Below are 26,543 nucleotides of genomic sequence, written 5' to 3' on the forward strand. Positions count from 1 at the left end.
CTGCAGAAGTAAAGAACCAGTGGCATCTACATCTGCAGAACGTAGAGCACCAGGGGCATCAACATCTACAGAACGTGAAGAACCAATGGCATCTACATCTGCAGAACGTAAAGAACCAATGGCATCAACATCTGCAGAACGCGAAGAACCAGTGGCATCTACATCTACAGAACGTTAAGAACCATTGGCATCTACATCTGCATTAAGTGAAGAACCAGTGGCATCTACATCTGCATAACCTGAAGAACCAGTGGCATCTACATCTGCGTAACGCGAAGAACCAGTGGCATCAACATCCTCAGAATGTGAAGAACCAGTGGCATCTACATCTGCAGAACGTAAAGCACCAGTGGCATCAACGTCTACAGAACGCGAAGAACCAGTGACATCTACATCTGCAGAAAATGTAGAACCAGTAGCATCTACATCTTCATAACGTGAAGAACCAGTGGCATCTACATCTGCAGAACGTGAAGAACCAGTGGCATCTACATCTGCATAACGTGAAGAACCAGTGGCATCTACATCTGCATAACGTGAAGAACCAGTGGCATCAACATCTACAGAATGTGAAGATCCAGTGGCAACTACATCTGCAGAACGTAAAGTACCAGTGGCATCAACATCTAAAGAACGTGAAGAACCAATGGCATCTACATCTGCAGAACGTAAAGAACCAGTTGCATCTACATCTTCAGAACGTGAAAACTAATGGCATCTACATCTGCAGAACGCGAAGAACTAGTGGCAGATACATCTGCAGAACGTGAAGAACCAGTGGCATCTACATCTACAGAACGTGAAGAACCAGTGGCATCTACATGTACAGAACGTGAAGAATCAGGGGCATCTACATTTGCAGAACGTGAAGAACCAGTGGCATCTACATCTGCAGAACGTGAAGAACCAGTGGCATCAACATCTGCAGAACGTGATGGACCAGTGGCAACTATATCTGCATAACATGAAGAACCAGTGGCATCTACATCAACAGAACGTTAAGAACCAGTGGGATCTACATCTGCAGAACGTTAAGAACCAATGGCATCTACATCTGCAGAACGTAAAGAACCAGTGGCATCTACATCTGCAGAACGTAAAGCACCAGTGGCATCAACATCTACAGAACGTGAAGAACCAGTGGCATCTACATCTGCAGAACGTAAAGAACCAATGGCATCTACATCTGCAGAACGCGGAGAACCAGTGGCATCTACATCTACAGAACGTTAAGAACCAGTGGCATCTACATCTGCATAACGTGAAGAACCAGCGGCATCTACATCTGTAGAACCTGAAGAACCAGTGGCATCTACATCTGCAGAACGTAAAGCACCAGTGGCATCAACATCTACAGAACGCGAAGAACCAGTGACATCTACATCTGCAGAACATGTAGAACCAGTAGCATCTACATCTGCATAACGTGAAGAACCAGTGGCATCTACATCTGCATAACGTGAAGAACCAGTGGCATCAACATCTACAGAATGTGAAGATCCAGTGGCATCTACATCTGCAGAACGTAAAGTACCAGTGGCATCAACATCTACAGAACGTGAAGAACCAATGGCATCTACATCTGCAGAACGTAAAGAACCAGTGGCATCTACATCTTCAGAACGTGAAAACTAATGGCATCTACTTCTGCAGAACGCGAAGAACAAGTGGCATATACATCTGCATAACGTGAAGAACCAGTGGCATCTACATCTGTAGAACGTGAAGAACCAGTGGCATCTACATCTGCAGAACGTGAAGAACCAGTGGCATCTACATCTATAGGACATGAGGAACCATTGGTATCTACATCTGCAGAACGTGAAGAACCAGTGGCATCTACATCTACAGAATGTGAAGATCCAGTGGCATCTACATCTGCAGAACGTAAAGTAGCAGTGGCATCAACATTTACAGAACGTGAAGAACCAGTGGCATCTAAATCTGTAAAACTTGAAGAACCAGTGGTATCTACATTTACAGAACGTGATGAACCAGTGGCATCTACATCTGCAGAACGTGAAAAACCAGTGGCATCTACATCTGCAGAACGTGAAGATCCACTGGCATCTACATCTGTAGGACATGAGGAACCAGTGGTATCTACATCTGCAGAACGTGAAGAACCAGTGGCATCTACATCTACAGAATGTGAAGATCCAGTGGGATCTACATCTGCAGAACGTGAAGGACCAGTGGCAACTATATCTGCATAACATGAAGAACCAATGGCATCTACATCAACAGAACGTTAAGAACCAGTGGGATGTATATCTGCAGAACGTGACGAACCAATGGCATCTACATCTGCAGAACTAAAGAACCAGTGGCATCTACATCTGCAGAACGTAGAGCACCAGGGGCATCAACATCTACAGAACGTGAAGAACCAATGGCATCTACATCTGCAGAACGTAAAGAACCAATGGCATCAACATCTGCAGAACGCGAAGAACCAGTGGCATCTACATCTACAGAACGTTAAGAACCATTGGCATCTACATCTGCATTAAGTGAAGAACCAGTGGCATCTACATCTGCATAACCTGAAGAACCAGTGGCATCTACATCTGCGTAACGCGAAGAACCAGTGGCATCAACATCCTCAGAATGTGAAGAACCAGTGGCATCTACATCTGCAGAACGTAAAGCACCAGTGGCATCAACGTCTACAGAACGCGAAGAACCAGTGACATCTACATCTGCAGAAAATGTAGAACCAGTAGCATCTACATCTTCATAACGTGAAGAACCAGTGGCATCTACATCTGCAGAACGTGAAGAACCAGTGGCATCTACATCTGCATAACGTGAAAAACCAGTGGCATCTACATCTGCATAACGTGAAGAACCAGTGGCATCAACATCTACAGAATGTGAAGATCCAGTGGCATCTACATCTGCATAACGTAAAGTACCAGTGGCATCAACATCTACAGAACGTGAAGAACCAATGGCATCTACATCTGCAGAACGTAAAGAACCAGTGGCATCTACATCTTCAGAACGTGAAAACTAATGGCATCTACATCTGCAGAACGCGAAGAACTAGTGGCATATACATCTGCATATCGTGACGAACCAATGGCATCTACATCTGCAGGACGCGAAGAACCAGTGGCATCTACATTTGCAGAACGTGAAGAACCAGTGGCATCTACATCTGCAGAACGTGCAGAACCAGTGGCATCTACATCTACAGAACGTGAAGAACCAGTGGCATCTACATCTGTAGAACGTGAAGAACCAGTGGCATCTATATCTGCAGAACGTGAAGAACCACCAGTGGCATCTACATCTGTAGGACATGAGGAACCAGTGGTATCTACATCTGCAGAACGTGAAAAACCAGTGGCATCTACAGAATGTGAAGATCCAGTGGCATCTACATCTGCAGAATGTAAAGTAGCAGTGGCATCAACATTTACAGAACGTGAAGAACCAGTGGCATCTACATCTGCAGAACGTAAAGTAGCAGTGGTATCTACATTTACAGAACGTGAAGAACCAGTGGCATCTACATCTGCAGAACGCGAAGAAATAGTGGCATCTACATCTGCATAACGTGCAGAACCAATGGAATCTACATCTGCAGAACGTGAAGAACCAGTGGCATCTACATCTGTAGAACGTGAAGGACCAGTGGCATCTACATCTGCAGAACGTGAAGAACCAGTGGCATCTACATCTGTAGGACATGAGGAACCAGTGGTATCTACATCTGCAGAATGTGAAGAACCAGTGGCATCTACATCTACAGAACGTGAAGAACCAGTGGTATCTACATCTGCAGAACGTGAAGAACCAGTGGCATCTATATCTGCAGAACATGAAGAACCAGTGGGATCTACATCTGCAGAACGTGAAGGACCAGTGGCATATATATCTGCAGAACGTGAAGAACCAGTGGCATCTACATCTGCAGAATGTGAAGAACCAGTGCCATCAACATCTGCAGAAAGTGAAGAACCAGTGGCATCTACATCTGCAGAACGTGAAGAACCAGTGGCATCAACATCTGCAGAACGTAAAGAACCAGTGTCATCTACATCTGCAGACCGTGAAGAACCAGTGTCATCTACATCTGCAGAACGTTAAAAACCAGTGGCATCTACATCTGCAGAACGTGAAGAACCAGCGGCATCTACATCTACAGAACGTTAAGAACCAGTGGCATCTACATCTGCAGAACGTTAAAAACCAGTGGCATCTACTTCTGCAGAACGTGAAGAACCAGTGGCATCTACATCTGCAGAACGTTCAGAACCAGTGGCATCTACTTCTGCAGAACGTGACGAACCAGTGGCATCTACATCTGCTGAACGTGAAGATCCAGTGGCATCTACATCTGCAGAACGTTAAGAACCAGTGACATCTACATCTACAGATCGTGAAGAACCAGTGGCATCTACATCTGCATAACGTGAAGAAGCAGTGGCATCTACATCTGCAGAACGTGAAGAACCAGTGGCATCTACATCTACAGAACGTGAAGAACCAGTGACATCTACATCTGCAGAACGTGAAGAACCAGTGGCATCTACATCTACAGAACGTGAAGAACCAGTGGCATCTACATCTACAGAACGTGAAGAACCAGTGGCATCTACATCTGCAGAACGTAAAGTACCAGTGGCATCAACATCTACAGAACGTGAAGAACCAATGGCATCTACATCTGCAGAACGTAAAGAACCAGTGGCATCTAACTCTTCAGAACGTGAAAACTAATGGCATCTACTTCTGCAGAACGCGAAGAACAAGTGGCATATACATCTGCATAACGTGAAGAACCAGTGGCATCTACATCTGTAGAACGTGAAGAACCAGTGGCATCTACATCTGCAGAACGTGAAGAACCAGTGGCATCTACATCTATAGGACATGAGGAACCATTGGTATCTACATCTGCAGAACGTGAAGAACCAGTGGCATCTACATCTACAGAATGTGAAGATCCAGTGGCATCTACATCTGCAGAACGTAAAGTAGCAGTGGCATCAACATTTACAGAACGTGAAGAACCAGTGGCATCTAAATCTGTAAAACTTGAAGAACCAGTGGTATCTACATTTACAGAACGTGATGAACCAGTGGCATCTACATCTGCAGAACGTGAAAAACCAGTGGCATCTACATCTGCAGAACGTGAAGATCCACTGGCATCTACATCTGTAGGACATGAGGAACCAGTGGTATCTACATCTGCAGAACGTGAAGAACCAGTGGCATCTACATCTACAGAATGTGAAGATCCAGTGGGATCTACATCTGCAGAACGTGAAGGACCAGTGGCAACTATATCTGCATAACATGAAGAACCAATGGCATCTACATCAACAGAACGTTAAGAACCAGTGGGATGTATATCTGCAGAACGTGACGAACCAATGGCATCTACATCTGCAGAACTAAAGAACCAGTGGCATCTACATCTGCAGAACGTAGAGCACCAGGGGCATCAACATCTACAGAACGTGAAGAACCAATGGCATCTACATCTGCAGAACGTAAAGAACCAATGGCATCAACATCTGCAGAACGCGAAGAACCAGTGGCATCTACATCTACAGAACGTTAAGAACCATTGGCATCTACATCTGCATTAAGTGAAGAACCAGTGGCATCTACATCTGCATAACCTGAAGAACCAGTGGCATCTACATCTGCGTAACGCGAAGAACCAGTGGCATCAACATCCTCAGAATGTGAAGAACCAGTGGCATCTACATCTGCAGAACGTAAAGCACCAGTGGCATCAACGTCTACAGAACGCGAAGAACCAGTGACATCTACATCTGCAGAAAATGTAGAACCAGTAGCATCTACATCTTCATAACGTGAAGAACCAGTGGCATCTACATCTGCAGAACGTGAAGAACCAGTGGCATCTACATCTGCATAACGTGAAGAACCAGTGGCATCTACATCTGCATAACGTGAAGAACCAGTGGCATCAACATCTACAGAATGTGAAGATCCAGTGGCATCTACATCTGCAGAACGTAAAGTACCAGTGGCATCAACATCTACAGAACGTGAAGAACCAATGGCATCTACATCTGCAGAACGTAAAGAACCAGTGGCATCTACATCTTCAGAACGTGAAAACTAATGGCATCTACATCTGCAGAACGCGAAGAACTAGTGGCATATACATCTGCATATCGTGAAGAACCAATGGCATCTACATCTGCAGGACGCGAAGAACCAGTGGCATCTACATTTGCAGAACGTGAAGAACCAGTGGCATCTACATCTGCAGAACGTGCAGAACCAGTGGCATCTACATCTACAGAACGTGAAGAACCAGTGGCATCTACATCTGTAGAACGTGAAGAACCAGTGGCATCTATATCTGCAGAACGTGAAGAACCACCAGTGGCATCTACATCTGTAGGACATGAGGAACCAGTGGTATCTACATCTGCAGAACGTGAAAAACCAGTGGCATCTACAGAATGTGAAGATCCAGTGGCATCTACATCTGCAGAACGTAAAGTAGCAGTGGCATCAACATTTACAGAACGTGAAGAACCAGTGGCATCTACATCTGCAGAACGTAAAGTAGCAGTGGTATCTACATTTACAGAACGTGAAGAACCAGTGGCATCTACATCTGCAGAACGCGAAGAAATAGTGGCATCTACATCTGCATAACGTGCAGAACCAATGGAATCTACATCTGCAGAACGTGAAGAACCAGTGGCATCTACATCTGTAGAACGTGAAGGACCAGTGGCATCTACATCTGCAGAACGTGAAGAACCAGTGGCATCTACATCTGTAGGACATGAGGAACCAGTGGTATCTACATCTGCAGAATGTGAAGAACCAGTGGCATCTACATCTACAGAACGTGAAGAACCAGTGGTATCTACATCTGCAGAACGTGAAGAACCAGTGGCATCTATATCTGCAGAACATGAAGAACCAGTGGGATCTACATCTGCAGAACGTGAAGGACCAGTGGCATATATATCTGCAGAACGTGAAGAACCAGTGGCATCTACATCTGCAGAATGTGAAGAACCAGTGCCATCAACATCTGCAGAAAGTGAAGAACCAGTGGCATCTACATCTGCAGAACGTGAAGAACCAGTGGCATCAACATCTGCAGAACGTAAAGAACCAGTGTCATCTACATCTGCAGACCGTGAAGAACCAGTGTCATCTACATCTGCAGAACGTTAAAAACCAGTGGCATCTACATCTGCAGAACGTGAAGAACCAGCGGCATCTACATCTACAGAACGTTAAGAACCAGTGGCATCTACATCTGCAGAACGTTAAAAACCAATGGCATCTACTTCTGCAGAACGTGAAGAACCAGTGGCATCTACATCTGCAGAACGTTCAGAACCAGTGGCATCTACTTCTGCAGAACGTGACGAACCAGTGGCATCTACATCTGCTGAACGTGAAGATCCAGTGGCATCTACATCTGCAGAACGTTAAGAACCAGTGGCATCTACATCTACAGATCGTGAAGAACCAGTGGCATCTACATCTGCATAACGTGAAGAAGCAGTGGCATCTACATCTGCAGAACGTGAAGAACCAGTGGCATCTACATCTACAGAACGTGAAGAACCAGTGACATCTACATCTGCAGAACGTGAAGAACCAGTGGCATCTACATCTACAGAACGTGAAGAACCAGTGGCATCTACATCTACAGAACGTGAAGAACCAGTGGCATCTACATCTGTAGAACGTGAAGAACCAGTGGCATCTATATCTGCAGAACATGAAGAACCAGTGGCATCTACATCTACAGAACGTGAAGAACCAGTGGCATCTACATCTGCATAACGTGAAGAAGCAGTGGCATCTACTTCTGCAGAACGTGAAGAACCAGTGGCATCTACATCTACAGAACGTGAAGAACCAGTGACATCTACATCTGCAGAACGTGAAGAACCAGTGGCATCTACATCTACAGAAGGTGAAGAACCAGTGGCATCTACATCTACAGAACGTGAAGAACCAGTGGCATCTACATCTGTAGAACGTGAAGAACCAGTGGCATCTATATCTGCAGAACATGAAGAACCAGTGGTATCTACATCTGCATAACGTGAAGAAGCAGTGGCATCTACATCTACAGAACGTGAAGAACCAGTGGCATCTACATCTGCATAACGTGAAGAAGCAGTGGCATCTACATCTGCAGAACGTGAAGAACCAGTGGCATCTGCACCCTAGGCTACGGCTCTTCATGACCACCATACATGAGCTTAAGCTGCACTCAGGCCAGGCCAGCTACCGCCAAGGTGGTCGCGTTTCTCAGCTGCCCCCAACCCGCCAGATCCTTCTCTCTCCGTCTCTCTCGGATGCGCAGTGCCGATGCAAAAAACATCGCAGCAGCAGCAGTGGCAGCGGTCGATGGAACGAGGATGCCCAAGGCCCGATTAAGTTCACGAGAGCGGGGGGCCCTGAGGCTGATAGCAGGGAAGGGGCCATGAATAAATATACATATATAACATTATCGGAGCGAAAAATATATTGTGAAATCATCAAGCCAACTTGCTAGTTTGTCTGTACGTGCCTGGGCGTCTCGTGAGCGGTGGTGTAGCGGTTAACGCTACGCTGCCGCTACGAACCTGGCGACAGGTTCGTAGTTCGGTTTCCGCTCGCGGCCAACACCCGGTGATGATTATCTGAACCGGTTCCGGGGCCTCCCCTAGATCGACTCAGCCTCAAACGAGTACCCGGTACGGGGTGTGTAGTAAACATCGCCACTGGGGAGACAAAGGCGGGCGGGAATGGTGTTGGCCACCCACCCCCTCGTGTGCCATGCCGGCCTTCATAGGCGCTGCTCGCTATCAACACTTGGCCCCCTACAGTCTGTTACAGGCTCGTGAGCGGTGGTGTAGCCGTTAGCACTGCGCTACGATACCCGGCGGTTCCGAGTTCGATTCCCGCTCTCGGCCAACACACCGGCGATAGCGATTATCTCAACCGGTCCTGGGCCTCCCCTAGGTCGACTCAGCCTCGAATCAGTACCTGGCGCAATGCGTAAAAACATCGCTGCCGGGAAGACAAAGGCGGCCGGGCGTGGATCCACCCACCCCCTTCGTGTGCCGTGCCGGCCTTCACAGGCGCAGCTGCTACTCGCTAGCAGCACTTGGCCCCAACAGCGCGTTAAGGGGCCGTCCATAAATGACGTCACGCGATTTTGGACGATTTTTGACCCCCCTCAAATACGACGTCACAAAGCTCTGCCCCCCCCCCCCCAAAAAAAATATAAACCATGCTTCAAATCGCTTCAAACTATTGTAGTGCGTATTTAATGTGGCGCTGCACTCTGATGCTGTAGGTAGAATTAATCAAGTAGAACGTGTTGTCTATATTTATCTAAAGTTGCGCATTTTGATGTGACGTCAACCCCCCCCCCTCTCGTCACACATCGTCACAAATGTCTGACCCCTCCCTCCTCCCCGCTATGTGCGTGACGTTTTTTTTATTATGGACGACCCCTAAGGCTACACGGGGGGGATCTTTGCATATTTGCGCGTCTCTAGAATGTGATCACTTTGCGTTCCGCAGCGCCCCCTTGTGTGTGTGTGTGTGTCGTCTGGCCGAGCAGGGTCACATCCTTGAGTATGGGGGGCGGCGTCGGGGTCGAACTCTTGCCAGGGGACCTCGTGGGCGAACTCCCGAGTTGGTGAGACGAAGCACCCACAGAGATATCCCACGGGCAACCGATCGTCCTGCCCGTCAGTCCGCTGGCAACGATGGCAAATAGTGAATTCGCCCGCGCGGTGGATTTCTCTTTTCGCCGGGCACTCCGGTTCTTGGTTTTCGCCTCCACGTTCAGAGAGCCGCGTGTTGAGACTATTTACGTGATAGTTTTGTCTGCTTGTATTATACACTGCACTATACACACTGCCATACACTACACTATACACTACTTTACACTACACACTACTATACACTACACTATAAACTACACTATACACTACACTATACACTATTATATATGATACACTGCACTATACACACTGCTATACACTACAATATACACTACTTTACACTACACACTACTATACACTACACTATAAACTACACTATACACTACACTATACACTACTATATATTATACACTGCACTATACACACTGCTATACACTACAATATACACTACTTTACACTACACACTACTATACACTGCTATACACTATACACTACACTATACACTACACTATACACTACTATATATTATACACTGCACTATACACACTGCCATACACTACACTATACACTACTTTACACTACACACTACTATACACTACACTATAAACTACACTATACACTACACTATACACTATTATATATTATACACTGCACTATACACACTGCTATACACTACAATATACACTACTTTACACTACACACTACTATACACTGCTATACACTACACTATAAACTACACTATACACTACACTATACACTACTATATATTATACACTGCACTATACACACTGCCATACACTACACTATACACTACTTTACACTACACACTACTATACACTATACACTACACTATAAACTACACTATACACTACTATATATTATACACTGCACTATACACACTACCATACACTACACTATACACTACTTTACACTACAAACTACTATACACTGCTATACACTACACTATAAACTACACTATACACTACACTATACACTACTATATATTATACACTGCACTATACACACTGTCATATACTACACTATACACTACTTTACACTACACACTACTATACACTATACACTACACTATAAACTACACTATACACTACTATATATTATACACTGCACTATACACACTGCCATACACTACACTATACACTACTTTACACTACAAACTACTATACACTGCTATACACTACACTATAAACTACACTATACACTACACTATACACTACTATATATTATACACTGCACTATACACACTGCCATACACTACACTATACACTACTTTACACTACACACTACTATACACTATACACTACACTATACACTACATTATACACTACTATATATTATACACTGCACTATACACACTGCTATACACTATACTATACACTACTTTACACTACACACTACTATACACTGCTATACACTATACACTACACTATAAACTACACTATACACTACACTATACACTACACTATACACTACTATATATTATACACTGCACTATACACACTGCTATACACTACACTATACACTACTTTACACTACACACTACTATACACTGCTATACACTATACACTACTCTATACACTACACTACACTATACACTACACTATACACTACACTATACACTACACTATATACTACACTATACACTACTATACACGACACTATACACTACACTATACACTACTATATATTATACACTGCATTATACACACTGCTATACACTACCATACACTACAAATATACTATACACTTCACTATATGCTCCACTATACACTACACTATACACTACACTATACACTACCATACACTACTATATACTATACACTACACTATACACTACTTTCTACTGCTATACACTACACTATATACTACGATACACTACTATATACTGCTACACACTGCACTATACACTACACAGTACACTGTACACTACTATACTATACAATACTATACACTACGCTATACACCACTATGTACACTACACTATACACACCTATAACAATACCCGCCATTCGCCACTAAATGTTTGTGACGTCACCACGAAGCCTGTGCCAGGCTAGGTACACTTTGAGGCCACGTGAAGTGTCGAAGGCTCGCTGACATGGGGTCACGGGGCAGACCCGGCAGGTGCCATGGGTTGGCTGACTGAGATGACCGGCAGATGCACCACAGGCTGTACCCCCTACTGTACCAACTTAATGTGTTTTAGCCACCCGGTGCTTCGCTCGTTGTTGTGAGCGTCGCTCCCCTTGACCTCCGTTGTTGCTGGAGGGCGACTGCCTCCAACTGCCCAGTAGCCTCAAGGTGCACCTAGCCTGGCACTGCCCAGTAGCAGCGTCCTTCACGAGCCTCCTCCACAGAGGCCGATCTTGACACCGCTGGTACCAGTCATCGGCAAGTCCACTCAGCTCCACGTCCTCCTGAACCACATCACTCCATCTCTTCTCTAGCCCGTGTCGTACCCATTTAGCCCCTCGATGTGGCCAAACAAAAGCTGCTTTGGCATGCGGTGGCTGGGCATGCGGGCTACATCACCCAGCCAACACAGCCTTGCCTGCCGGAGGAGCTCACCGATGGGACCTTGCCCAGATCTTTCAAGGATTTGTGAGCTCCTCGCACAATCCAGCCTGGTTAAAGCCTGGATGGATCGTAGGCAGGCCAGCCTAAATATTTCTAACAGGCAAAGATGTTCACATTTCGCAAGCATAGAGAAGGGAGGGAATGACCGTGGCCGAGAAGACCTGAAGCTTAGTGCACAGCGACAGACCAGGTAGCTTCCACACAGCATTACGCAGCCGATGAAAAGATAATGCCGCCCCACTGATTCTGAGTGAGACCTCTGCTGTCAAACCGGAGCCGGTCATGAGCACACTGCCCAGATATGGGAAACTCTCCACTCTCTCCACAGCTGCTCCGTCACCAATGGGGAGCTGAGGGCTTGGAGTGTTTAGTGGCACACTTCCATACACTACATTGTACACTACACTATCCACTGCACTATACATTACGGTATACACGACACCATACACTACACTCTACACGCATTGAGGCTATTTCGATTATATTTTGGCCGCTTATAAATGTTCCAAATGATATCGGCCCACTGTGTTGAGCGGCTATCGTTTGTGATGGCCAGGTGGCTTCTCAACAATAAGTTCTCACCCTCAGTGGGGTTTGTATCTGGGTGATTGTGTGTATCTGTGTGTGTCTGTGTGTGTGTGTCTGTGTGTGTCTGTGTGTGTCTGGGTGATTGTGTGTATCTGTGTGTGTATGGGTGATTGTGTGTGTATGGGTGATTGTGTGTGTCTGTGTGTGTCTGTGTGTGTCTGGGTGATTGTGTGTGTCTGGGTGATTGTGTGTATCTGTGTGTGTCTGTGTGTATCTGTGTGTGTCTGGGTGATTGTGTGTGTCTGGGTGATTGTGTGTATCTGTGTGTCTGTGTGTGTATGGGTGATTGTGTGTGTCTGTGTGTATCTGTGTGTGTATGGGTGATTGTGTGTGTCTGTGTGTGTATGGGTGATTGTGTGTGTGTGGGTGATTGTGTGTGTCTGTGTGTATCTGTGTGTATCTGTGTGTGTCTGGGTGATTGTGTGTATCTGTGTGTGTGTGTGGGTGATTGTGTGTGTCTGGGTGATTGTGTGTGTCTGTGTGTATCTGTGTGTGTCTGGGTGATTGTGTGTGTCTGTGTGTATCTGTGTGTGTATGGGTGATTGTGTGTGTCTGTGTGTGTATGGGTGATTGTGTGTGTGTGGGTGATTGTGTGTGTCTGTGTGTATCTGTGTGTATCTGTGTGTGTCTGGGTGATTGTGTGTATCTGTGTGTGTGTGTGGGTGATTGTGTGTGTCTGGGTGATTGTGTGTGTCTGTGTGTATCTGTGTGTGTCTGTGAGTATCTGTGTGTGTCTGGGTGATTGTGTCTGTGTGTGTCTGTGTGTATCTGTGTGTATATGGGTGATTGTGTGTATCTGTGTGTGTATGGGTGATTGTGTGTGTCTGGGTGATTGTGTGTGTCTGTGTGTATCTGTGTGTGTCTGTGTGTATCTGTGTGTATGGGTGATTGTGTGTCTGGGTGATTGTGTGTATCAGTGTGTGTCTGTGTGTATCTGTGTGTGTGTGGGTGATTGTGTGTATCTGTGTGTGTCTGTGTGTATCTGTGTGTATGGGTGATTGTGTGTCTGGGTGATTGTGTGTATCAGTGTGTGTCTGTGTGTATCTGTGTGTGTGTGGGTGATTGTGTGTGTCTGCGTGATTGTGTGTATCTGTGTGTGTATGGGTGATTGTGTGTGTCTGGGTGATTGTGTTTGTGTGTGTCTGGGTGATTGTGTGTATTTGTGTCTGTGTATTTCTGTGTGTATCTGTGTGTGTCTGTGTGTGTCTGTATCTCTGTGTGTCTCGGTGATTGTGTGTATCTGTGTGTGTCTGGGTGATTGTGTGTATCTGTGTGTGTCTGTGTGTGTCTGGGTGTTTTTTTGTGTGTCTGTGTATATCTGTCTGTGTCTGGGTTATTGTGTGTTTCTGTGTGTGTCTGGGTGATTGTGTGTGTCTGCGTGTGTCTGGGTGTATCTGTGTGTGTCTGGGTGATTGTGTGTGTCTGTATGTGTCTGTGTGTATCTGTGTGTATCTGTGTGTGTCTGTGTATATGTGTGTATATGTGTGTCTGTGTGTATCTGTGTGTGTCTGGGTGATTGTGTGTGTCTGGGTGATGGTGTGTATTTGTGTCTGTGTATTTCTGTGTGTGTCTGTGTGTATCTTTGTGTGTCTGGGTGATTGTGTGTATCTGTGTGTGTCTGGGTGATTTGTGTATCTGTGTGTATCTGTGTGTCTGTGTGTGTCTGGGTGTTTCTTTGTGTGTCTGTGTATATCTGTCTGTGTCTGGGTGATTGTGTGTTTCTGTGTGTGTCTGGGTGATTGTGTGTGTCTGCGTGTGTCTGGGTGTATCTGTGTGTGTCTGGGTGATTGTGTGTGTGTCTGTGTGTGTCTGTGTGTCTGTGTGTATCTGTGTGTGTCTGTGTGTATCTGCATGTGTCCGTGTGTATCTGTGTGTGTCTGGGTGATTGTGTGTGTCTGTGTGTGTCTGTGTGTATCTGTGTGTGTCTGGGTGATTGTGTGTGTCTGTGTGTGTCTGTGTGTATCTGTGTGTGTCTGGGTGATTGTGTGTGTCTGTGTGTGTCTGTGTCTGTGTGTGTCTGTGTTTATCTGTGTGTGTCTGTGTGTATCTGTGTGTGTCTGTGTGTATCTGTGTGTATCTGTGTGTGTATCTGTGTGTCTGTGTGTGTCTGTGTGTATCTTTGTGTATCTGTGTGTGTCTGTGTGTATCTGTGTGTATCTGTGTGTCTGTGTGTATCTGTGTGTGTCTGTGTGTATCTTTGTGTATATGTGTGTATCTGTGTGTGTCTGTGTGTGTCTGTCGTGTTCGTGATTAGCCAGTGCTGTTGTTGTAACGTCCTGACTACCCCGTGCCCCCTAACTGGACAAGTGTGATTAAAGAGCTTTATAGCTCATCGGGATTCCGCCTCCTGCAGTCGAAATACAATGATTCAGATTATTCTGAAATCATCTCAGCCACGTGGTTGAGCTGCTATCGTTTGTGATGGCCACGTCGCTTCTGGGTGTGAGGTCCCAGCTCAGTGTGACCTCACACCTGGTAACGTAAACATTGTTTAGTTTTAGCCTACACACTCATTACGTAGAGACCAATAGACTCATCACACAGAGACCCATAGACTCATCACATAGAGACCCATAGACTCACCACACAGAGAGGCCCATAGATTTATCACACAGAGACCCGTAGACTCATCACACAGAGACCCATAGACTCACTCACAGAGACCCATAGACTCACTCACATAGAGACCCATAGACTCACCACACAGAGACCCATAGACTCATCACACAGAGACCCATAGACTCACCACACAGAGACCCATAGACTCACTCACAGAGACCCATAGACTCACTCACATAGAGACCCATAGACTCACCACACAGAGACCCACAGACTCACACAGAGACCTATAGACACCACACAGAGACCCATATATTCATTACACAGAGACCCTTAGACTCATTACGTAGAGACCCGTAGACTCAGCACACAGAGACCCATAGACTCATCACACAGAGACCCATAGACTCATCACACAGAGACCCATAGACTCACCCCACAGAGACCCATAGACTCATCACACAGAGACCCATAGACTCATTACATAGAGACCCGTAGACTCATCACACAGAGACCCATAGACTCATTACATAGGAACCCATAGACTCATCACACAGAGACCCATAGACTCATCACACAAAGACACATGGACTCATTACATAGAACACCATAGACTCATCACACAGAGACCCATAGACTCACCACACAGAGACCCATAGACTCATCACATAGGAACCCACAGACTCATCACACAGAGACCCATAGACTCATCACACAGATACCCATAGACTCATCACACAGAGACCCATAGACTCATCACACAGAGACCCATAGACTCATCACACAGAGACACATAGCCTCATCACACCGAGACACATAGACTCATCACACAGAGACCCATAGACTCACCACACAGAGACCCATAGACTCATCACACAGAGACCCATAGACTCACCACACAGAGACCCATAGACTCATCACACAGAGACCCATAGACTCATTACATAGAGACCCGTAGACTCATCACACAGAGACCCATAGACTCATCACATAGGAACCCACAGACTCATCACACTGAGACCCATAGACTCATCACACAGATACCCATAGACTCATCACACAGAGACCCATAGACTCATCACACAGAGACCCATAGACTCATTACATAGAGACCCGTAGACTCATCACACAGAGACCCATAGACTCATCACACAGAGACCCATAGACTCATCACACAGAGACCCATAGACTCAGCACACAGAGACCCGTAGACTCATTACACAGAGAACCATTGACTCATCACACAGAGACTCATACACTCATTACGTATAGACCGATAGACTCATCACACAGAGACCCATAGACTCATTACATAGAGACCCGTAGACTCATCACACAGAGACCCATAGACTCATCATACAGAGACCCATAGACTCATTACACAGAGACTCATAGACTCATCACACAGAGACCCATAGACTCACCACACAGAGACCCACAGACTCATCACACACAGAGACCCGTAGACTCATCACACAGATACCCATAGACTCATCACACAGAGACCCATAGAATCATCACACAGAGACCCATAGACTCATCACACAGAGACCCATAGACTCATCACACAGAGACCCATAGACTCACCACACAGAGACCCATACATTCATCACACAGAGACCCATAGACTCATCACACAAAGACCCTTAGACTCTTCACACAGAGACCCATAGACTCATCACACAGAGACCCATAGACTCGCAGAGAGTGTTTGTCTGCTGCTGCTGCGAATGTCCACGTGATGATGATGATGATTTCAGCCCACGTGCTTGAGCTGCGATAGTCTGCGAAGCATTACTACGCAACAGTTCAGTGGTGCTTGCAGCTGCTTAGAAAGGCACAGCTGAGTTGCATGTGTGTGTGTGTTTGTGTGGCTTTCAGACAGCATACATTATAAAAACATTTCGTCTCCCCCCTCCTCTTTTCAGAATATAGATGGACTAGTCCTAAATAAACTGCCAAATCGTTGCGCGTGGCGCTAACGTTTTTTATAAATAAATAAATGCGCCGTTTAAAAATAAATTTATGCAAACCAACACACCTGAAGATGACCGTTTGAGTTATGGTCGAAACGTCGTGAGAATTTTTTTATTGTTTTATATATATCTTATTATTTTGTTGTTTCTCTTCAACGTGACTTTACCGAAAAAACTAAGAATATGTGTGTATTTGTGTTTATAAGTCATCTGTTAACCTGCCTTGTACTCATCATTAGACCTCCTTTGGCAGTACCAAAATATAATAAGAGGGGTTTTTTCCTTTTTTTTCTTGCAACAAAACTGAAACCTTTTTGTTTAAAGTGGTTCACGTCTTTTTTGGCGAGCGCCAATTGGGTCGAGGCTCTAAAGAAAGCCGTCCCTTGGTGTGGAACCAATCAGTTGCAAGGACAATGCATCATCATCATATTATCAGAGTGTGGTTTTTATGTAAAGCTTTCGTGACTGCAGCGGTTCACATTCTTGGTTCTTTCGGTAAAGTCACCACCACGTAGAAGGGAAACAATAAAATAATAAAAAATATAAAACGATAAAATTATTGCAAAACAATACAATTATTATTCTTGGCTCTTTCGGTAAAGTCACCACGTAGAAGGGAAACAATAAAATAATAAAAATATAAAACAATAAAATTATTGTAAAACAATGAAATTATTATTCTTGGTTCTTTCGGTAAAGTCACCACGTAGAAGGGAAACAATAAAATAATAAAAATATAAAACAATAACATTATTGTAAAACAATACAATTATTATTCTTGGTTCTTTCGGTAAAGTCACCACGTAGAAGGGAAACAATAAAATACACCTGATGATGATGATGATTGCTGCTTGTGTTGCAGTCGAAACGTCGTGAGAATTGTATTATTTAATATTTTTATTATGTTATTGTTTCCCTTCTACGTGGTGACTTTACCGAAAGAACCAAGAATATATATAGTGTGGTTTTTGTTTGCATTTTGACTTGCAGGTATTGTGGTTAATGCAATAATATGAATCCTCGTAAAAAAAAGGTTTCAGATTTGTTGCCAGAAAAAAGGGGGAAAACCCCTCTTATTGTTCTGCCTTGTACTTTCCACTGCTATCGTGTTTGTGAGAATTGTGTTGTTGTGACGTGTTGAGAACCCTCGACTGGACAACATCGGTGATTAAAGAGCTTCATAGCTCTTCGGGATTCCTCTTCCTGCAGTCGAAACACAATGATTCTGATTTCACTACGTAACACAATTTTTGTTTCTGGGTACTAAGTGTTATGTTTTTTTAAATTGGATATGCCTAAAGAGTTTAGACGATGGCTCTTGTTATTCCCCACGAACTTTGCTTTTGCGACAAGCACTTCAGGTGCAGGAATGACGAAAACAATTCACACCGCGTTTTCTCATTGAAAATTCGGTCAATTTTAAAAAAAAATATCACGGCCCTGGTCACAAACGTAAAGTTTGTGGAGAATAAGAACCACTTTTTGTACTTTTGAGGCATAAGCAATTAGGAAATAACACTTAGTACCCAGGGACAAAAAGATATATATTATTATCTTCAAATGGTATTGCCCCACTTTGTGGAGCGGCTATCATTTGTGATGGACAGGTCGCTTCTGAATGACACCCTCACTAGGGGTCTTTGCCTTTGGATGGTTTAGTGTTGTATCTGGGTGATTATGTGTCTGTCTGTGTGTGTATATCTGGGTGATTATGTGTCTGTGTGTCTGTGTGTGTATATCTGGGTGATTATGTGTCTGTGTGTGTGTTTGTCTGTGTGTGTGTCTGTGTGTATCTTTGTGTGATTGTGTGTCTGTGTGATTGTGTGTCTGCGTGTGTATGTGTGATTGTGTGTCTGCGTGTGTCTGTATGTGTATCTGTGTGTGTGTGTCTGTGTGTGTATCTGTGTGTATCTCTGTGTGATTGTGTGTCTGTGTGATTGTGTGTCTGCGTGTGTATGTGTGATTGTGTGTCTGCGTGTGTCTATATGTGTATCTGTGTGTGTGTGTTTCTGTGTGTGTGTATCTGTGTGTATCTCTGTGTGATTGTGTCTGTGTGTATGTGTGATTGTGTGTGTGTCTGTGTGTGTCTGTGTGTGTGTCTGTGTGATTGTGTGTGTGTCTGTCTGTGTGTCTGTGTGTGTATATCTGGGTGATTATGTGTCTGTGTGTGTGTCTGTGTGTGTTTGTCTGTGTGTGTCTGTGTGTGTGTCTGTGTGTATCTCTGTGTGATTGTGTGTCTGTGTGATTGTGTGTCTGCGTGTGTATGTGTGATTGTGTGTCGGCGTGTGTCTGTATGTGTATCTGTGTGTGTGTCTGTGTGTGTGTGTCTGTGTGTGTATCTGTGTGTATCTCTGTGTGATTGTGTGTCTGTGTGTCTGTGTGTGTGTCTGTGTGTGTGTCTGTGTGTGTGTCTGTGTGATTGTGTGTGTATCTGTGTATGTGTCTGTGTGTGTATCTGTGTGTATCTGTGTGTATCTCTGTGTGATTGTGTGTCTGTGTAATTGTGTGTCTGCGTGTCTGTGTGTGTATGTGTGTGTGTGTCTGTGTGTATCCGTGTGTGTCTGCGTGTCTGTGTGTGTATATCTATGTGATTGTGTGTGTCTGTGTGTGTGTCTGTGTGTGTGTGTATCTGTGTGTATCTGTGTGTATCTCTGTGTGATTGTGTGTGTGTGTGTGTATCTCTGTGTCTGTGTGTCTGTGTGATTGTGTCTGTGTGTGTGTCTGTGTGTGTGTCTGTGTGTATCTCTGTGTCTGTGTGTCTGTGTGATTGTGTCTGTGTGTGTGTCTGTGTGTGTGTCTGTGTGTATCTCTGTGTCTGTGTGTCTGTGTGATTGTGTCTGTGTGTGTGTCTGTGTGTGTGTGTCTGTGTGTATCTCTGTGTCTGTGTGTCTGTGTGATTGTGTCTGTGTGGTTGTGTCTGTGTGTATCTCTGTGTGATTGTGTATTTACCCATCTAGTACTTTGCACTGCTGTCGCGTTTGTGAGTTCTGTGCTGCTGCTGCTGTTGTTGTCATTGTTGTTGTTGTTGTCATTGTTGTGGTGTAACCGTGACGGCTCATCGGGAATTCCTCCTTCCGACGCGTGATCACCGTGCAAGTATCTCTCTCGCCCCGCTCCCCTCCTCATCCTCATCCTCCTCCTCCTCCTCACCTGCGAGCGTGAGGATGATGGCCAGGTGAACCACCAACGCCATCGTCACCATCGCCGCTCCTCGCAGTGGTGACAGTCCTCCTCTCGGGCCGTGGAGACGCTGGGGTTGTGAAGTGTGGGGTGTACAATAATAATAAGATGATGATGATGAACAAATGGCGTGGTGACCTCCCACCCTTTCCACCCCCTCCCCCCCCCCACCACACACACACACACACTTAGACCTCCCTCTGTGACAACATTCGGCGCCGAGATGAATTCACGACGGCAAAATCTTAACCGGGCGTCTTGGGGTGTCCCTCTCTCCTCTCCCTCTCTCTGTATACCACCCACCACCCACCACCCACCCCCCACCGGGTTCTCCGACCGCCGACTAATTCGCAATGATTGGAAACAGAAACGGAGAACAAAAACAGCCCCCCCCCCCCCGGAAGAAAAAAATAATTTGTTTTCCGATCACTGCATGGACGGATGTGAGCCACTCGTTCGCGAGGGTGCGGAATTGTCAAATGTGCCCTGTGCTGGTGGGACCGCTGCCTCTCCCAGTTGACCCACGACCACGATGGTGGTGGTGGTGGTGCTGCTGCTGCTGGTGGTGATGGTGGTGATGATCTGAGCCACGTGCTGAATCGCGGTTCCTCGTGCTGGCTTTGGCCCTCCTGTTCATTTCTGACAGACACTCCCCCTCTGCTTATTCCCCCTTTGTGTACGTGAGTGCGTGCGTGTGGAGGCGTGTGCACGTGTAGGTGTGGAGGCGTGGGTGTGTGGAGGTGTGTGCGTGTGGAGGCGTGTGTGTGTGTGTAGGTGCGTGTGTGTGTGTGTGTGGAGGCGTGTGTGTGGAGGCGTGTGTGTGTGTGTGGAGGCGTGTGTGTGTGTGTAGGCGTGTGTTTGTGGATCTCTCTCTGGTAGTCACCCTCTGTGTGTGTGTGTGTAAGGTGCGTGTGTGTGTGTGTGTAGGTGCGTGTGTGTGTATGTCTCCGGTAGTCACCCTCTGTGCGTGTGTGTGTGTGTGTCTGGTAGTCACCCTCTGTGTGTGTGTGTGTGTAGGTGCGTGTGTGTGTGTGTGTGGCGTGTGTGTGTGTGTGTAGGTGCGTGTGTGTGTGTGTGTGGAGGCGTGGGTGTGTGGAGGCGTGTGTTTGTGGATCTCTCTCTCTCTGGTAGTCACCCTCTGTGTGTGTGTGTAAGGTGTGTGTGTGTGTAGGTGCGTGTGTGTGTGTGTGTGGAGGTGTGTGTGTGTGTGTGTAGGTGCGTGTGTGTGTGTGTAGGTGCGTGTGTGTGGAGGCGTGTGTGTGTGTGTGGAGGCGTGTGTGTGTGTAGGTGCGTGTGTGTGTGTAGGTCCGTGTGTGTGTGTAGGCGTGTGTTTGTGGATCTCTCTCTGGTAGTCACCCTCTGTGTGTGTGTGTGTAAGGTGCGTGTGTGTGTGTGTGTAGGTGCGTGTGTGTGTATGTCTCCGGTAGTCACCCTCTGTGCGTGTGTGTGTGTGTCTGGTAGTCACCCTCTGTGTGTGTGTAAGGTGCGTGTGTGTGTGTGTAGGTGCGTGTGTGTGTGTCTCCGGTAGTCACCCTCTGTGCGTGTGTGTGTGTGTGTCTGGTAGTCACCCTCTGTGTGTGTGTGTAGGTGCGTGTGTGTGTGTGTAGGTGTGTGTGTGGAGGCGTGGGTGTGTGTAGGTGCGTGTGTGTGTGTAGGTCCGTGTGTGTGTGTAGGCGTGTGTTTGTGGATCTCTCTCTCTGGTAGTCACCCTCTGTGTGTGTGTGTAAGGTGCGTGTGTGTGTGTGTGTAGGTGCGTGTGTGTGTATGTCTCCGGTAGTCACCCTCTGTGCGTGTGTGTGTGTTTGGTAGTCACCCTCTGTGTGTGTGTAAGGTGCGTGTGTGTGTGTGTGTAGGTGCGTGTGTGTGTGTCTCCGGTAGTCACCCTCTGTGCGTGTGTGTGTGTGTCTGGTAGTCACCCTCTGTGTGCGTGTGTGTGTGTCTGGTAGTCACCCTCTGTGTGTGTGTAGGTGCGTGTGTGTGTGTGTCTCGGGTAGTCACCCTCTGTGCGTGTGTGTGTGTCTGGTAGTCACCCTCTGTGTGTGTGTAAGGTGCGTGTGTGTGTGTCCGGTAGTCACCCTCTGTGTGTGTGTGTTTGGTAGTCACCCTCTGTGTGTGTGTGTAGGTGCGTGTGTGTGTGTGTCCGGTAGTCACCCTCTGTGTGTGTGTGTAGGTGCGTGTGTGTGTATGTCTCCGGTAGTCACCCTCTGTGCGTGTGTGTGTGTGTGTCTGGTAGTCACCCTCTGTGTGTGTGTAAGGTGCGTGTGTGTGTGTGTAGGTGCGTGTGTGTGTGTCTCCGGTAGTCACCCTCTGTGCGTGTGTGTGTGTGTCTGGTAGTCACCCTCTGTGTGCGTGTGTGTGTGTCTGGTAGTCACCCTCTGTGTGTGTGTAGGTGCGTGTGTGTGTGTGTCTCGGGTAGTCACCCTCTGTGCGTGTGTGTCTGGTAGTCACCCTCTGTGTGTGTGTAGGTGCGTGTGTGTGTGTCCGGTAGTCACCCTCTGTGTGTGTGTGTGTTTGGTAGTCACCCTCTGTGTGTGTGTGTAGGTGCGTGTGTGTGTCCGATAGTCACCCTCTGTGTGTGTGTGTAGGTGCGTGTGTGTGTGTGTGTCCGGTAGTCACCCTCTGTGCGTGTGTGTGTGTGTGTTTGGTAGTCACCCTCTGTGTGTGTGTAGGTGCGTGTGTGTGTGTCTGTCTCCAGTAGTCACCCTCTGTGCGTGTGTGTGTCTGGTAGTCACCCTCTGTGTGTGTGTAGGTGCGTGTGTCTGGTAGTGTGTGTGTGTCTGGTAAGGGGGAGCGGTAGTGTAGCGGTTAGCGCTACGCTGCGCTATGAACCTGGCGACCCGGGTTCGATTCCCGCTCACGGCCAACACCAGTGACGATTATTTGAACCGGTCCTGGGCCTCCCCTAGGTCGACTCAGCCTCAAATGAGTACCTGGTGCGGTGGATAAAAACATTGCCACTGGGGAGACAAAGGCGGCCGGGCGTGGTGCTGGCCACCCACCCTCTCGTGTACCGTTCCGGCCTTCATAGGTGCTCGCTAACAGCACTTGCCCCTACAGTCTGTTAAGGCTATACGGGGGATCTTTGTCTTTGTCTGGTCACCCTCTGTGTGCGTGTGTGTGTCTGGTAGTCACCCTCTGTGTGCGTGTGTGCGTGTGTGTGTGTCTGGTAGTCACCCTCTGTGTGCGTGTGTGTGTCTGGTAGTCACCCTCTGTGTGCTTGTGTGTGTCTGGTAGTCACCCTCTGTGTGTGTGTAGGTGCGTGTGTGTGTCTGGTAGTCACCCTCTGTGTGCGTGTGTGTGTGTCTCCGGTAGTCACCCTCTGTGTGTGTGTGTACGTGCCACCCCGTAGTGCGTGAGACACACAAACACACAGACACAGACACGTGAGGAATTTGAAGGGCCACACTTCCCTCCGATCGCCTATGGCATCTTCCAATAAGGCACCCAACACCTTCACCACCACCACCATCATCATCACGAGCACACACACACACAGTACGACCATCCTCTGGGGCTTGCACACACACACACACACACCACCCCTCTCCCGGATCGATCATCAATGGATTTACAATGGAAATCACAATGGATACTCATTGTAATTGAATTAATTTATATGAAACTTGATCTTGTGTTGGCTTGGGTTGCAGCTCTAAGTTTACTCGGTCTGTTTTCTACCTGATGACGATTGCTTGTCTGGCAATCGAAACGTCGTGTTCTATTATTGAATGTATGTTCTTCCTACGTTGCTTTACCGAATGAAACCAAAGAGTGAACTGATGTTCATTCATTAATCATCCCAAGACCAACACCAACCCCGTCGCACGTGAAGGGCTCACAAGGGGCGTCGCCTTATCTCCTCCGTGACTTGAAGCTTTCGTGACTGCAGGGATTTCATCTTCTCTGGGTCTTGAGGCAAAGTCACGTAGCCAGCTACACATCGATACAAATAAGACACATTACAAAGAGGGGTAAGAGCTGCTGAATGCTGACTGTTATATAAATAGGTCGCTTTACTCCTGATGACGATCGCTGGCGTTGCGATAGAAAAACGGCGGAGAATTTTGTTGTTGATTCTATTCGTTTTATTTTGTATTGATTCCTAACGAGGCGCTCTGTTGACGGAAGGAACCGGGAGGAGGATTTCTCCACAAATCTGTGGCTGAACCGCCTGATGAGGCCGGTTGTAATTACTGGCGAAACGTCGTACACAGATTGTAAATGTTGTGGATTTACTCTCCAACACACAGCCGGTGTGCTGTAACTAGTAGACTACACTATACACTACACTGGCCACTACACTATACACTACACTATACACTACACTGTCCACTACACTATACACTACACTATACACTACACTGTGTACTACACTGTACACTACACTATACACTACACTAGACACTACACTCTGTACTACACTATACACTACACTATACACTACACTATACACTACACTATACACTACACTGTGTACTACACTATACACTACACTGTGTACTACACTGTACACTATACACTACACTAGACACTACACTCTGTACTACACTATACACTACACTATACACTACACTATACGCTACACTATACAGTACACTATACACTACACTATACACTACACCAAACCCAACAAAATCATTTCTGATTCAACCGCATTAATTGATCAAACCAAACAGTTCTCGTTGAAACCTTCTGCTGCCAGGCCACCAAGATTATACGGCTTACCAAAAATACATAAAGTAGATACAACCCTTCGTCCCATCGTCTCTCCTATCAACTCCCCCACCTACAAACTGGCTCGTTTTCTGTCTGAAATCCTGCGTCCTTTCACTGGAAACACCACCTCTGCGGTACAAAATTCTATTCACCTGGTATCGACAATCACGGGTAGTGAGAATTTTATTGTTTTATATTTTATTTTATTTTTTATTTTATTGTTTCCCTTCTACGTGACTTTACCGAAAGAACCAAGAATATGAATCCCTGCAGTCACGAAAGCTTTAAATCAAAATTCGTTACTAGTACAGCACTAACCGGTTGTGTGTTGGAGAGTGACCCAATTCGTTACTAGTACAGCACTAACTGGTTGTGTGTTGGGGTGTGAACCAATTCGTTACTAGTACAGCGCTAACCGGTTGTGTGTTGGAGGGTGACCCAATTCGTTATTAGTACAGCACTAACCAGTTGTTGCGTGTTGGAGTAATGAACCAATTCGTTACTTGTACAGCACTAACCGGTTGTGTGTTGGAGTAATGAACCAATTCATTACTAGTACAGCACTAACCGGTTGTGTGTTGGGGTAGTGAACCAATTCGTCACTAGTACAGCACTAACCGGTTGTTGTGTGTTGGGGTAGTGAACTAATTCGTTACTAGTACAGCGCTAACCGGTTTGTGTTGGGGTAGTGAACCAATTCGTTACTAGTACAGCACTAACCGGTTGTGTGTTGTAAACCCATTACATCGTAAAAAATTCGAGTAGCCGTGACGCTTCGCCAGTGATTGAAACCAGCATCATCAGGCAGATAGCCAGAATTGTGGAGAAATCCCAAACTCCAACAATCACAATACTCACAAATACAATAGGAGTGCAGAGTATAAGACAGGTTAACAAATCACCCAGACACACACAGACAGACACAACAACAACAACCGCCATTCACCACTAAGTGGCGGTGACGTCACCACGACGCTTGTGCCAGGCTATGTGCACCCTGAGGCCACGTGAAGTGTCGAACGCCCGCTGGCAGGAGGTCACGGGGCAGATCCAGGTGCCACGGGTCGACTGACTGAGATGACTGGCTAATGCACCACCTGTACCCCCTACTGTGCCAACCTGCTGTGCTTTAGCCACCTGGCGCTCCGCTCGTTGTTGTGAGCGTCGTTCCTCCACCCTCCGTTGTTGGAGGGCGACTACCTCCAACTGCCCAGTAGCGTACTTCACGAGC

The 26,543-nt window shown here is 46.4% G+C and overlaps 1 protein-coding gene across 1 annotated transcript in view; it reads right to left on the reverse strand.

Annotated features, from left to right (window-relative positions):
- LOC116936958 (mucin-2-like) overlaps window positions 1-20,762 on the reverse strand; it is a 138,917-nt gene extending 118,155 nt beyond the window's left edge. Inside the window, exon 1 of the mRNA XM_076056988.1 lies at window positions 20,567-20,762. Within this exon, the coding sequence (XP_075913103.1) occupies window positions 20,567-20,618 (52 nt within the window). The 5' untranslated portion in view covers window positions 20,619-20,762. The remainder of the gene's footprint in view (window positions 1-20,566) is intronic.
- Between the last annotated feature and the right edge of the window lie 5,781 nt (window positions 20,763-26,543).

This window comes from Petromyzon marinus, chromosome 79 (genome assembly GCF_048934315.1).
Source record: "Petromyzon marinus isolate PM22_M1 ecotype Great Lakes invasive population chromosome 79, UKy_Petmar_22M1.pri1.0, whole genome shotgun sequence".
Classification (NCBI taxonomy): Eukaryota; Metazoa; Chordata; class Hyperoartia; order Petromyzontiformes; family Petromyzontidae; genus Petromyzon; species Petromyzon marinus.